We start from the raw sequence: 14,356 nt of genomic DNA on the forward strand, positions 1-14,356 counted from the left end.
ATGTTTTTCCTGGGTTGAACTGATCAGGTTGATCGCCGACTGTAAGCGACTTGAAGGCTTGTGTGATCTGCTGGAAGAAAGAAGCCATTTTCTCTTTTGCTTGTGGTTTTCTGTCAAGATACTGACATACAATATAGGCACGAACGCCTTATATGATGGTGAACGTAGTATCGCAGCTATGAAAAACAGAAAAGGATCATTGAGACTGTCTTGTCCAATGCAGACATTTGACGCCGACTTTCAAAGTACCTACATTGTCGCGAAGTTGTGCTGTCAAGGTGACTCTGTTAAGCAAAGACGTCAGACTTGCTATCGTCAAGGTACTGGCGCATAATCTGTGCTAAGAGACAAGCCATCATGCGAGCGGAAGACAGGCATTCTGCTTTGTGTTGGGTGAGTTGTTTGAAAATCGGATCCAAGAGACATCTGAGACAGTCATTCTCGCTTTGGATGTCAGTGATGTTGGTCAAAAGTTTGATGTGATTTGAGATTGGTTGTGAGTGAGATTAATAAACTGGCGTCTTGGTAGACGGATCATGGCCGTATCGCAATACGCAGTCCGGGCCAAGATGGCGGAGTAGCCAAGAACGATCTCAACGACTATCACAATGTCATTTCATGAAAAGGGCAGTTCTTGCATAGCCGGCAGTATCTTGGAGAGAAGGTTGGATGTTGTCATCATGTTGCACACTAGTGTTTGAGAAAGCACGACAGAATTTCAGGCGGCTTGTCAGGAAGCGGAGGCAGGCCTTTGTGCGTCTTCCGGACAAAGGAATTGGATTCTTAGACAAGGCTGTGTCTTGTGGCGATGCACAGAGACCCGTCGAAATGATGAAGCCAAGATTGAAGAATCCCCTGAATAGAGAAGGTTCGGTAGGAGAAGTTCGGCCTCAGTGGGGGTTGAAATTGAGACACGCGTCGGACGGAAGTACGGCTTGGGTAGTACATTGATATATGTACATGGGAGTAGTTCTCGAGACAGTAGAAGATAGAAGAAGGATTGTCATTGTCGTTCAGGTCGAGCGGATTGGGCGATTGTTCAACAAAGAAACAGGAAATTGGCCGTTGGAATTGTGTTGGCGGGGAGGGTTGAGATGCTTTTGGGGCAGCGACAACAAGCGGCACCGCCGGTGTGGGGGACATTGTACGGTACGTTTGGATAGCACCTTCCTGATTATTTTCTGCCTGTTTCCTCTCCCCTTCAGCATGCATGTCTCTTTACTGCTGCTAGCGCGACAGGCCAGACTGGTCGATCAAGGCTGAGACAGCGACCTTCGTACAGATCAACATCCGGATCATCACTACCATCACCACGACGACTATCCTCAGTCGCATTCATATTCACACCAGCATTACGCCGACTACAAAGACGCCGAAATGTCGTACCACCCGCACCATACGAGCGCGACCTATGTGCCCGGTATGGACGACTACTATATGCCGACAAGTCCAGCACTCGTCGCACCTGCCCCCCAAAGGTATGACGTCCTGCACATCCATCGCATTGCACTCCTGACACCATGACACAGACACATGCCCGAGATGAGCGACCAGATCCAAGAAGGAATCGCAAACATGCAGTTATCCGACACTGCCCAACACGAGGCTGCCGCCTTCCCCCAAGTCCCATACCGCGGCCGCCATATTCCCCAAACCGATGCCGAGTTCGAATCTGTCCTGGAAGCTGCAAGAGTTACCGTCTTGAACTCGAATGACCCGGACATGCAACTGGCATGGGCCCAGGATGCTTTGCAATATGTCACCATCTGTCTGGAAAACGAGGACCGACTGCTACAGACACAATCCCCGCGACCAGCACAGCCACCAGTCGAGCGTCAGATCATGGTAGATGCCATTAATATTGTCACCTTCCTTGCCGATCAACACCACCCGAAGGCTGAGTTTATGCGCGGCATCTGGCACGAGTTTGGTCGCTTTGGTTCTCCCCACGACAAGCGTGAAGCCTTCCGCTGTTATGCAAGAGCCGCCGATCGAGGTTACGCCCGCGCCTGTTATCGTCTCGGCATGTTGTACGAGAATGCGAACGATGAAGAAAGAGCTTTGGACAACTACAGACGTGGTGTGAATGCTCAAGACAGCGCTTCTCTATACCGTCTGGGTATGATTACTTTGCGCGGACAATACAACCAACCAAGGGACTATGCTATTGGTCTTGACCTGATCAGGCGCTCTGCAGACTCAATAGACGAAAATGCACCTCAGGGTGCCTATGTCTACGGTATGCTGCTTGCTCGCCAGCTGCCACAGATTAAGCTTCCTGAGGGTGTACTACCTTTTGACGAGCCGGAAGCCAGACGCTATATCGAGAACTCGGCTTTCTGCAGATTCTCAAAGGCTCAGTTGAAGATGGCATCTGCTTATGAGTTGGCTTCTCTTGGATGCGAATTTGATCCTGCCCTTTCTCTTCATTACAATCGCCTTGCAGCACGACAAGGCGAACCCGAAGCTGATATGGCTATCAGCAAGTGGTTCCTCGTTGGCCACGAGGGTCTCTTCCCTAAGCACGAAGAGCTCTCTTACATCTACGCTAACAGAGCCGCTCACGCTGGCTTGTCAACTGCTGAATTTGCTATGGGTTACTTCAATGAGCTTGGTATCCATGTTCCAAGAAATATCGATCTTGCTCTGCAATGGTACACCAAGGCTGCTTCCAACGGAAACAAGGATGCTCAGGGTCGTATTGAAAGCATTTCCCACAAACATCTTCTGTCAAAGAGGGATCATGAGAATGTTGCTCTGAGCCGTATCAAGTCGCAACACGGCTCCATGCGAGGCCAACGACCTCCCAGATTCCAACCTCAAGCACCGCGCATTGAGTCTATTGCTGAGGGACCACCTTCACCCCACCCGAAACGTTTGTCATCTCTTGGTCCCCCTACCTCTAGTACTCCTGCGCCTTATCCTCTTGACGATCGACCTCCTACCGTGCCTCCTCCGCGATCAACATCAACGGCTCCCTATCCACTAGAAGATCTCACTCCGCGGATCACTTCTTCTACACCAGCTCCAACGGGTGGTTTCCTAGATATGCGCCCAGCAACCACAACACCAATGGGTCCTCGTCCTCGCGCTCACTCCGCCTTACCTCCCCACGTCCGTCCAGACTCCGCCGCCTCTGCACCTGGAGGAGGTCTCCGTCCCGTACCCGGAGGTATGCGACCAACCGGCCAACGCGTAGCTTCAGGTCCCGTCCCTGGGCCTCGCCCTCAACCCGGCGCACTGAATTCGCCTAACATCCACCCTATCAGCCACACAAATTCCTCTCCTTTGCCGCCAGTCAACTCTCGCGTCGACATCGGATATACCGCACCCCCAGATGCACGGCCGCCTCCCAGTGTGGCATACAGCGGATACACCAACAGTTCTGCCACCACCCCTCGCCCCCAACGGACACCACGACCCCAACAATCGAACAGCAGTTCTAGCCTCGCCCACCCTCCTCCACGAGCGGATTCTGCAACCCCTTCGGCTGCCAGGCCGAGTCCGGGGCCTTCTGTGGATTCAAGCGGTAGTGGGATCGCGACGCCGCCGCCAACGACCACGACGCCCAAACCTGCACCGCTTAAACCTGTCAAGACGGGGCCAAAAACATTCGAGGAGATGGGCGTGCCGAAGCATACCAAGGAGCAGGAGTGTGTCATGATGTGATAGGGTGTTCTCAAGGAAATCACAAACGTATCAACTTCTTCAAATATACCAGTGCTGTTTTTTCTTTTCTTTCTGGGATTTCGAAAGACTATCAGAGCATTTTGGTGGACTTTTTCTATACACCGTCGGCTTTTTGTTCGGGGGGCACCCTTTTCTGCATAGCCTTTTTGTTTCCCTCTGTTTATCAGGAAAGACCTCTTTTATAATCAATACAGACTTTTTTTTTTCTATACATTAATATTTTGGCCCCTCGAGGGTAAAACATAGGGGCTATGGAAGTTATTCTTCCTCATCTTCTTCTTTTTGCGATTCTAGAAGTCATGTTAACTTTTATGAAATTCTGTCAGGTGTTTTATTGTAGAAAGATGGCATCAGAGAGTCACTTATATCTCGCACACCTCAATATCGCCAACGCAACGGAATATAACACATCGAGTATATCCTAATAACGGACGGTAGAGCTTGCGAGTTGAGCTAAGGATGTTCGCTCTGGAGGGATGTTTGCCTGATAAGGATGGACATACCTCCAGAGCATATGGAGGCTCGCTGGCGAGATGTTTTGATACTCTAGGCATGCATGAGTATGAAAAGTCTGGTTGTCGAAACGACAAGACACACGAGCGGGAGAAGGGGTCAGATCTTGAGGGTTCCTAGGAGATTGCCAAGAGTGGCAACGAAATCAGGACAGTAAACATTACGAATTGGGAAGAGACATCACGGAGAAGACTTGGCAACAGAGACACGATGATACAGAAGCGCAAAGGACAAGTCACAGAAGCAAGAAGATGAGAGTGAGTATCGAAGGTATGTCATTCCTGTCTCAGGTGCAGTGCAAAAAGCAGCAAAGGGGTATCCGCCAACGTATCATCATGCCATCAAAGGGTCATTGCATCGTGAGAGTGTTCCATCAGAGGACCGCTCCATCAGAGTCTTGTTGTGAACTGCTCAAAGGTTCTTGTTGATGACGTCGGAAGTGGTGGTGGAAGTGTTGGGGTCGATGACCTCAGCAGCATCGGAACGCTTGCCGCTGTGAAGGCCGGGAATGGCATCCTTGATCTTGTCACCGACGGACTTGTGGTCGTCAGAAGTGCTGGTGAGACGAGAGGCCTTGTCGTGGGTGGACTGGCCGAGAGACTTGTGGTCGTCGGTCTTGAGGTCTCTGTCGATGGATGTCAGATGAGGCTTGATGATGAAGAGTGAGATGGATGGATGACAAACCTGGCGACGTGGTCGGCGTGGCCAGTGACATGCTCCTTGGAGGTGTCGAGAGGGCCCTTGGCAGCCTGAGGAGTGATCTTCTCCTCAATCTCGAGGTATGTTAGCGTGGTGCGTGGGCAGTGTATGTACGAGAGGCTGACCTTGTCAGACAGATCCTGGATGTATGTCAGTGATGAACGTGATGAACCAACGGATGGGAAGACGAACCTTGCGTCCGAAGTCGGTGCTCATGTTGGCGGTTGGTTGGTTCTTGATGGTAGATGAGTAGTGAAGTTGTTGTTGATGATAAGGGCTGGTTCTTGAATGCTTTATCTTCAGAGGTTTGATGTTGTGTCGAGAGTCAAAACCAAGGATTGGATGGTTTATAAAGAAGAGATGAGAAGGGAAGCGGAAGAGGCCGTGTTGGACCTTCCGTTTGCAAGCGGTTGAGAGACGCACGTGAATGTGACGAGTTGCTGTTGCGACGTGGTAAGTGGCGAGTTGTTTGAAGGGAAGGTGCTCAGGCGTCTGACGTACTGTTGAGGATGTCCCGACCGAACTTGTCCTAGGAAGATGCCACTGGAGCCTGTCGTAACGGATCCATCTCAGCTACAGCCAGGAGGGGAGTTCTCATGTTTTCCTATTGTGTCGTGAATTGGCCTCCAATGGATCAATCGAAGTCGACCACGACCCCTGAGATTGCTAGCGTCGGGTTCGATGTTTTCACCCACATTGCAGCCTAACACATCTCAAAATCACAGAGCAAAAAGACAAAGTTAGAAAGAATATGTTTCTGATAGCGATCTACCTACCAATCGTGGATACAACAACAATGACGCTCCAAACAAGCATTCCGATGAGTATCTTTTTGTATCCGTGCCAACGCCATGTGTTTTCCGACAAGCCACTCTACAACTCAGTCTTGAGCTTTCTCTCATCTCTCAGAGCCTCCATCTTCTGGACGGCGACATCGAGAGGAATGAGCTCACCCAACTTCTGCGTGGCAGGGTCGTCTCTGTTTCTGATGTTGACGGTGCGAGACTCCTTCTCTTGAGCACCGACGACGAAGATGAAGTTATACTGGGCGAGTTGGCCAGTACGGATCTTCTTTTGCATGGTGTTACCGGTGATATCAATGTCTGCGTGCATGCCCTTGTTGCGGAAGATAGTTTGCAGCTCCTCAACGTAGTCGTTGGCGGAAGGCATGACGGGGACAATGAGGATCTGGCGGGGAGAGAGCCAGAATGGCCACTTGCCGGCAAAGTGCTCGGTGAGAATGGCAATGAAACGCTCGAATGAACCGTAAATAGCACGGTGAATCATGACAGGACGCTGGCAACCAGGAGTCAACTCACGGCGGTAGCTAGCCTCGGTCTTCTCGCCCTTCTCGTTGACAGCGGCACCCTCGGCAGCGGGGGCAGCCTTCTGCTCAAGAACGGCCTTCTCCTTGGTCTCCTCACCCTTCACCTTAGCCTCACCGGCCTCAGCACTGCGGTACTCAAGGTTGAATTGTTGGGGAAGCTGGAAGTCGAGCTGAATGGTGGCACATTGGAACTCACGCTTGAGAGCGTCTGAGATGGTGATATCGATCTTAGGACCGTAGAAAGCACCATCACCAGGGTTCAGCTCCCACTGGGAACCACCACCAGCAACGAACTGGTCAAGAGCCTTGGTGAGCTGAGCCTCGGCCTTGTCCCAGGTGGCAACATCACCAAGATGACCCTCAGGGCGGGTGGAGAGCTTCATCTTGAAGGTGAAGCCGAACTTGCCGTAGACAGTACGGAGGAAGTCGAAGAGACCAAGAATCTCAGACTCGACCTGGTCCTCGGTACAGAAAATGTGGGTGTCGTCCTGCTGGAAACGACGGACTCTGGTAAGACCAGTGAGGGCACCAGAAGCCTCATTACGGTGGAGAACACCAAAGTCGGCAATTCTCATGGGCAACTCTCTGTAACTACGCTCACGGTGAGAGAAAAGGAGACAGTGACCAGGGCAGTTCATGGGCTTCAGGGCCCACTGATCCTTCTCAACCTCGAAGGTGAACATGTCATCCTTGTAATGTTGCCAGTGACCAGATTGCTTCCAGAGAGCGGAGTTGTACATGTTGGGAGACATGACTTCTTGGTAACCGCGGGCCCAGTACTCGTTACGGAGGAAGCTTTGGAGGGCGTTGTAGATGATCATACCGTGGGGAAGGAAGAAGCAGGAACCGGGAGACATATCGTGGAAGAAGAAGAGCTCTTGCTCCTTACCGATCTTGCGGTGATCGCGCTTGGCAGCCTCTTCGAGGTACTTCTTGTGCTCGACCATCATGGCCTTGTCGGGGAAAGAGACACCGTAGATACGCTGGAGAGAGTCGTTCTTGGCATCACCGAGGAAGTAAGATGCGGAGTTCTACGAATATGTTAGTTTTGATAGCAGAAACATGACAGATTGTCAAATTCGTACCTTCATGATGTTGAAAGCCTTGATTCTGCCAGTGTGAGGAATATGAGGACCTCTGCACAGATCGATCAAGGGGCCGCAACGGTAGACGGTGGTGCTGGTGCCATCGGGAATCTTGTCCTGGATAATGTGCTGCTTGTACTTGTTGTAGCTGAACATCTCGAGCAAATCCTCTTTCTTCAGGGTGAGACGCTCGAAAGTCTGCTTCTCCTTGATGGCCTTCTCGGCGACCTTCTCCAGGGGCTTCCAGTCAGACTCCAGAACAGGCTCGGAGTTGGGGAGAGCCATTTCGTAGTAGAAACCATCCTCGACCGGGGGACCAATGCACAAACTGCAACCGAATCTTCTCTCGCAAGCCTCACCCAGAACGTGAGCACTCGAGTGCCAGAAGACCTTCTTTCCCTCGGGATGTTCGAAATCAAGCAATTCCAGCTTGCAGCTTTTCTCCAAAGGGCGGTCCAGATCCCACAGCTCTCCATCGACCTTAGAGATGACGGTGCGCTCGAACAGCGACTTGCTGATTCCACGGGTGATCTCGGCAGGGGAGGTTTCCCAGGCCTTGCCAACGAGGACTTTACCGTCGGGCATAGTAACGTTGATGTCGTCGCGAGGCTGCTCAGCAACCCATGCGTCGTACTCGGCCTTGACTCTGTCGAAGATCTTGTTGCGGTCGTCGATGTATGATGGAGGGGGAGTCATTTCGAGGGGACGAGCATCACCGTCCTCCTGTGCGCCCTTCTTCTTGTCCTTCTTTTGCTGCTTCTTCTGCTGAGATTGTTGCTGCTGGGCCTCACTGACGACCATGTTCTTGACACCCTCAGCGGCATCCTTCACTCCGTCGACGGCTGCATTGACGGCGTCCATGGTGTGATTGCGATTGCAGGCGGCGGGGTAAAAAGCTGTAAAAGTGCGGGCGATGGTAATTTGGGAGGTTGCGAGTGCCGGGCGGAAGCTGGACCTGCAGGATCTGGCGAGGCGGTGGGTGGTGGCAGGAGTGATCAGATGCCTCGAGTAGCGACTACAGCTAGACAGCATGTACAGAAAGAGTCAGAGCTAGTCGATACCACACAGCTCGGTGACTGTTTAGCGCAACCCTCAGGGAGAGCGACTGACGGGCGGCAGCTTCCGTCCCCTCCAAATTTCGTGTCTTGGCGTAAATTTCAAGCTTCATCAAGTCTGGCACTTTTTCTCGCGCCGTGTCAATCGTCCAACGCCAACGTACATTTCACAAACAGCTGTCTACTCGCCGACGGCTTTTGTTATACACGCTCATATCCCGGTCGATTCAACGCCGGTAGTCCTTTAGCGACTCCTCAACTCGACTTTTCCGACCAGAAAAAATGTCTTTCCGCGGTGGTGGTGGTGGTGGTTTCAGAGGTGGACGCGGCGGCGGTGGTTTCGGCGGTAGCCGTGGAGGTGCGCATACATTCCTGTTGGCTCTGGAGGGTAAAGAACAAGTCATGGCTGACATATGACTTGCGCAGGTCGCGGTGGTTTCGCTCCCCAAGGTCCTCCCGACCAGGTCTACGAGATGGGCACTTTCATGCACGCTTCCGAGGGCGAGATGGTCTGCACTTCGACCAACGTGAAGATCCCTTACTTCAACGCTCCCATCTACCTCGAGAACAAGACCGCTGTCGGCAAAGTCGACGAGATTCTCGGCCCCATCAACCAGGTCTACTTCACCATCAAGCCCCAAGAGGGTATTGTCGCAACTTCTTTCAAGAACGGCGACAAGTTCTACATCGGCGGCGACAAGCTTCTCCCCCTTGAGAGGTACACATCCTTGCGCTGGACTATCTTCAACTCAAACCTAACACTTCCTCCAGATTCCTTCCCAAGCCCAAGCCCGCTCCCGGTGCTCCCAAGGTCAAGAAGCCCGCAGGTCGCGGTGGTGCCCGTGGTGGATTCGGTGGTGGCCGTGGTGGTCCTCGTGGCGGTTCAAGAGGTGGCTTCGGTGGCCGTGGCGGTAGCAGCTTCGGCGGCCGTGGTGGCTCAAGGGGCGGATTCGGTGGTGACCGCGGTGGCCGTGGAGGTTTCCAAAGCCGTGGTGGCTCTGGTGGCTTTGGCGGTCGCGGTGGTGGCCGCGGTGGTGGTCGCGGCCGTGGTGGCTACTAAGCGTAGTAGCCATCTACAGGCATTCTTCACACACACAAAAGTGCAAGCATGTGGGCGTAAACAGGCAGCGGCGTCACGGAGTTATGAGGCCTTGGACGGCTTGGGAAATGGTTCTCACGGAGGCATTGTTTCGAAAAGAGGCAGTTCATCTCATGTTTTACGCTGTACAGGACTATTTGAATACAGAGAGAAGAGGAGCAAAAAAATCATTCCAACTTCATTTCTGGCATCTCTCCCATCAGCATCGACTTGCGTAGAGTGAGTGTCTGAAGACATGATCATTCCAGAGAGTGAATTGTCCAAGGAGATCGGCCATTGCATATGCTCTCATCGGATAGGACTTTGGGTTTGAAAAGTGTCAAGCATCTCGATAGGCGTACCATAGTCGAGAACTATGCATTGAAAATGGGGTGCATTTACTTGATTGTCATGGACCCTGCTCAAGCAAACGAGAGGCCCATGAAACCGCAGCCGCTCTCTTATAGCATACACTCAGACCTGAAACTTATCATGCATTTTGCAATGCACTATCACAAACGCAACACTCCAAGAGATCAAACATTACTCGGTGCCAAAGCCAACAACAAGACGGACAACTCGCTACCACTGACCCATACGAGCCTCGTGCAGTGTGTCCGTACGTGATGGAACTCCACCGCGAGAGCCGGATCTTTGGCGGCGGTAACGCCGTCATCGACCTGGTGCTCGAAGGGGGGTCGTATACTGTGCGACCTTCAAAGAGGAAGAGAGGCAACCACCGCAGTGTATGGAAATTGTGAGATTTCTTCGTGCGCACGTCGACGCCTGCTTGGATGGTTTGGAAGCTGGGAGGTCATAGGTAGAATATATAGTGTTAGGGATCCGGAATCTGAGCATGTGAAACTAGTCAGATTGGTCTCTCTCAAAACCATGACATGCCTCATTGGAAGGCGTGTCAAAATGCAGGATGTTTTTCGTGAAAGGGGAGATGGCCAGTGAGAGGTCTGTTGCATGATGTTGAAGTCAAGATATGAGGCTATCACATGCAACGAATTGAAGGCACAAAGTGGCAGTGAAGAGCTGCCCTGTGGCTGAGCTGGTGGTCCCTTTTTGTGGGATTGAATGACGTCTCGCTCCAATCGCAAACGCCCGCGTCTAAACCTGCTTTCCCTTTTGTGCACCGCAAGGAACCTCTGTCCTTCTTGTTATTTGTTATACTCCTAGCACCTTCCACTCTTGAGTTTGACACCCACTCAAGAAACACCAACACTCAATTCATCATGTCTCGCAGAGTGAACGCGTCAACCGACGCTGCAAAAGAAGTCACCGCTAGTCCTCGTATGTCGTAACAGAGGCCATAACACAGTAACAAAGCTGACCACAAGACAGCTATGGACAAGCAGAAGCGCCTGTTGGAGGAGTCTGACCCAGGCCACTTCTCTATGATCCGTGCTATGCACCTTGCCGACCTCATCACCCTCCTGAATGGTGCGTAATCATACCTGCAATCTACCCGATTGCATCGGGTACTAACACTACAACACAGGCTTCTGCGGTATCAACTCGGTCATGTCCTCTCTCCGCTACTGCATGGGCAACCCCAACGATTTCGGTAACCTTTGGGCTGCCCTGGCCTTCATGCCCTTCGGTCTGTTCTTCGACTTTATGGATGGCAAGGTCGCTCGCTGGAGAAAGAAGAGCTCGCTTATGGGCCAGGAGCTTGATTCGCTCGCCGACTTGGTACGACACACTTCCCTGAACCTAACAATTCAACCTTGCTAACCAGATCCTTCCCTCCAGATCTCCTTCTGTGTCTCCCCCGCTGTCGCATCAGTCGCAATCGGCATGCGCACCCCTCTCGACCACTTCCTCCTCACCTCCTTCGCCCTTTGCGGTCTCCTCCGTCTCGCTCGCTTCAACATCACCACCGACAGCGTGCCCAAAGATGCCAACGGCAAAGCAAAGTACTTTGAAGGTCTCCCCACCCCCACCTCCCTAGGCATTGTCTCCTTGATCTCCTTCTGGGTCAGCAAGGGCTGGATCCACGATCAGCTTCCTTTCGGCGTGTTTGCTGAGGGCTCGATATTCGAATTCCACCCTGCTGCTCTGATCTTTGTGGCTCATGGATGTCTTATGATCAGCAAGACTTTCCACGTCCCTAAGCCTTAGTTCTTTTTTTCCTCTGGATTCGGAAGCACGAAAGATGGAGACGAAAAAAACACGAGAACGCAGATACGATGATGGCATCTTTTTGATCGAGGGGTTGGTCTATGATATGGAACATGGGATATTTGACCTCAACGATACGAAAAAGAACAAAAAGGATTGTGTCTACTACGCAGTTTGGTAGACAAGTACAATGGAATTATACTATGAATCCTCTAACCACACTGTGCTTCTTCATTCTACTCTGATGTTTACTCGCAGAGGACATTGGTCATCAGGAGCGATCCAGACCTTGTTCGGCAATGGAAGAACTCGAAAGTTGCTGTTGAACACACGACAGGCAATTCTCAACACCAACCTCAGCGCCAATAGCTTTCCTATCAATCTGGTCGGCCATTCCGGCGCGGCATATCGTGTTGAAATACTCGTTCACATGGCAACTTCACATGGCCAACATCATCATCCTCATCAAATCAGTCGACCATCTTTTCAGATCCTCATATCCTCATCTCTCGCATTTCAACCAGATAGTGCAATGATATATGTAGCGCACAAAATCAATCCTACCACTAGAACTCTGATGCAAACATCAGAGTTACTCGATTTTCAGCAAGTAGCAAATAAATACGCAAGTAAACACGTGAGAGTGAGACAGACGTAAATCCATCTGTACAATTTGTGTAGTTAGGGAGGTCAGGAAGAAGGAAAAGTGGAATATTTGATTATCTATATATTTGGGTTTGGATGGTTTGGATTGTTTTGCTTGAAGGGGTTTGTGGGATATGGAAGTATTTGCTTTTTGGGGTGTATTGTTTACTGGGCTATTCTTTTGTAATTGAGATATCTCTAGTGGAATTTTGGTGATCAAGTATCTGGTGTTAACCCACAAGCTCACAAGGGGCTTGAGACCGAAACGTTCAATGGATTTGTTGTCATCGATGCAGTGATTACCAATTGTACGAAATTCTTAGGGAACATGAGCGAGTGCCGCGACTTTGGCATGCTCTGTCGACGATGCATATATTGATGAAAATTGTGCTTTGGCAAAGAAAGCACTGCAAGATGATGGTTGAAGATGTCCTCGAGCAGTTCTTCGGAGTTTCATCAACAAGGCAATCTCGTGCTAAAACGATCTTTGATCATCGCGTCTGATATCCGATCGTAGTGTGAAAAGGGAAAGGGCTGTTACGTGAAGCCTTGATAGATATCTGCAATTGCCATGGCGTGATGTGCTGAAAGCTGCACAATGCTGTAAAGTTCTCGATGCTGAGGAGAGTAATTTAGCCAGTGTTTAGTGCTTATCCCGGGCAAGGAAGGTATGAAGTTTCTGATTGTGACGGTTGTTATCATATGAGCACCCGGTTGGTATCAACAGGCTCGGATGATAAAATTGCCGTCAAGTCTAGCGATGGTCGTCAAGACCCGGCGTCTTGTGTTGACCGTACTTTTCGAAGGCGAGATGGTGAGAAGAAGTTGAGATGGCGTCATTTTGGTGTATGCGCGAACCTCGTAGATCTTCAGGATTTGGACGAAGATGGTGGAGGATATTTAGTCCAGTCTGGCTGTCGGATCCGGCCAGTTCCAAAGACATGACCTCTCATTCCAATTGGCATGGCCTTCTCCCAATCCTTGTGACAGAAGCAATTGTGGCAGTCAAGAAGTTTTTCACCAGACTTCTCATCAGACTTCTTACGTTGCCACCAGAACTTGCGTGTGTATACACTTTTGCAAGATGCACAAAGTCCTGGAGTCTTTCCAGTCTCGTTCCAAAGGAGCTCATGCGTCTCCCAAGCCATTCGACGAGCCCATTCTGTGTGAGAAATCCATTGACAAAATTTCATGATCTGTTGACAATTGTCGACGTTCTGCTCTAATCGAACACGTTTCTTTTCATCCGAGGCTTTATTGTGTTTATTGCCCTTCTGGTAGGCTTCGCGGTACGCTGCGTCGTTGAGATAGTTGTTGACGTGTTCGTCTCGATGCGCATCTCGCCAGCGTCTGACATTCTCTAGTCTTTTCTGTTGGAGCGTAGGATTGTTAGGATAGTTTTTAGCATACCAGCGCCTCCATTGCTGCCTTTTGCGTTGTAGACGTTCCGGGTCGTTCAGAATCTTTTGATGATACTTCCGCGCATACTCCCGCCTTTTGTCCTTGGAGGCTTCTTTCCCGGCATCTTCCTGCCCGGACTCTTGATCCTTGGACTCTGTAGCGTTTTGAATTCGAGAAGAGTGGAAAGAACGAAGCAGGGATTGAGAGATAGTCGCGTGCGTTCTGGAGTACGACTTGACGAAGCCAGTCCAAATTTGACACATGGAATTTGCAAAACTGTAAGACATGACCTCTAGAGTCGTTCGAGTCCTGAGGTGATGAGATGCACAGAGGTCCCGGAGAGCCGAGATTGGTTGCACTTCCGCCAGTTCATCGGCTTTGCCGGGATTTATCCGTATACCGCAGTTATATTTGCTGAGGCGATCCTTTCTGCACGCAAATCTTGATCAGATGTCATGTTCACTTTCTCTATCTGCCTACCATCATATTCTAGGCCGTATATGTTTCTTGGTGATTCCTATGACATACACTGAAAGATGATGTCTGCGCGGACCTCTAATGATCCCGGCTGTGCCGTGCAGCGCGGTGTGGCCTCTCCAGACCCGCGACAGCCACTTTGATCTCACTCACGAGACAATCTGTCTTCTGCGTCTAGTCAGGCCATATTCCGCTTCTTACACTCTCTTTACATGCAGCTTTCGATGTGGTAAGCAACCGAACAAATGGAAACGAT

At 50.9% G+C, this 14,356-nt stretch overlaps 6 protein-coding genes across 6 annotated transcripts; 3 read left to right on the forward strand and 3 right to left on the reverse strand.

Annotated features, from left to right (window-relative positions):
* Window positions 1–1,193: 1,193 nt before the first annotated feature.
* M438DRAFT_368210 (HCP-like protein) lies at window positions 1,194–3,669 on the forward strand (the record flags this gene model as incomplete). The annotated part of the gene is made up of 2 exons (XM_029908026.1): window positions 1,194–1,478; window positions 1,530–3,669. The coding sequence occupies exons 1-2, from the start codon at window positions 1,378–1,380 to the stop codon at window positions 3,667–3,669; spliced, it is 2,241 nt and encodes a 746-aa protein (XP_029757237.1). The 5' UTR covers window positions 1,194–1,377.
* A 781-nt stretch (window positions 3,670–4,450) lies between these two features.
* On the reverse strand, window positions 4,451–5,440 carry M438DRAFT_101633 (uncharacterized protein). The gene is made up of 4 exons (XM_029898636.1): window positions 5,404–5,440; window positions 5,095–5,342; window positions 4,888–5,042; window positions 4,451–4,828 (listed from the first exon to the last, which is right to left on the reverse strand). Exons 2-4 carry the CDS (start codon window positions 5,116–5,118, stop codon window positions 4,615–4,617), a joined length of 393 nt encoding a protein of 130 aa, XP_029757238.1. The 5' UTR covers window positions 5,119–5,342; window positions 5,404–5,440; the 3' UTR covers window positions 4,451–4,614.
* A 335-nt stretch (window positions 5,441–5,775) lies between these two features.
* Window positions 5,776–8,175, reverse strand: M438DRAFT_280579 (threonyl-tRNA synthetase; the record flags this gene model as incomplete). The annotated part of the gene is made up of 2 exons (XM_029901174.1): window positions 5,776–7,260; window positions 7,315–8,175. 2 exons carry the CDS (start codon window positions 8,173–8,175, stop codon window positions 5,776–5,778), a joined length of 2,346 nt encoding a protein of 781 aa, XP_029757239.1.
* Window positions 8,176–8,651: 476 nt separating this feature from the next.
* On the forward strand, window positions 8,652–9,429 carry M438DRAFT_358364 (Gar1-domain-containing protein; the record flags this gene model as incomplete). Its single annotated transcript, XM_029907253.1, has 3 exons — window positions 8,652–8,727; window positions 8,796–9,087; window positions 9,141–9,429. 3 exons carry the CDS (start codon window positions 8,652–8,654, stop codon window positions 9,427–9,429), a joined length of 657 nt encoding a protein of 218 aa, XP_029757240.1.
* A 1,138-nt stretch (window positions 9,430–10,567) lies between these two features.
* Window positions 10,568–11,736, forward strand: M438DRAFT_303313 (CDP-diacylglycerol--serine O-phosphatidyltransferase). The gene is made up of 4 exons (XM_029902155.1): window positions 10,568–10,746; window positions 10,798–10,896; window positions 10,955–11,148; window positions 11,209–11,736. The coding sequence occupies exons 1-4, from the start codon at window positions 10,689–10,691 to the stop codon at window positions 11,575–11,577; spliced, it is 720 nt and encodes a 239-aa protein (XP_029757241.1). The 5' UTR covers window positions 10,568–10,688; the 3' UTR covers window positions 11,578–11,736.
* A 1,355-nt stretch (window positions 11,737–13,091) lies between these two features.
* On the reverse strand, window positions 13,092–13,910 carry M438DRAFT_358366 (uncharacterized protein; the record flags this gene model as incomplete). Its single annotated transcript, XM_029907254.1, has 1 exon — window positions 13,092–13,910. The coding sequence occupies one exon, from the start codon at window positions 13,908–13,910 to the stop codon at window positions 13,092–13,094; it is 819 nt and encodes a 272-aa protein (XP_029757242.1).
* Window positions 13,911–14,356: the final 446 nt, after the last annotated feature.

This window comes from Aureobasidium pullulans, assembly GCF_000721785.1.
Source record: "Aureobasidium pullulans EXF-150 unplaced genomic scaffold scaffold_21, whole genome shotgun sequence".
NCBI classification, from domain to species: domain Eukaryota; kingdom Fungi; phylum Ascomycota; class Dothideomycetes; order Dothideales; family Saccotheciaceae; genus Aureobasidium; species Aureobasidium pullulans.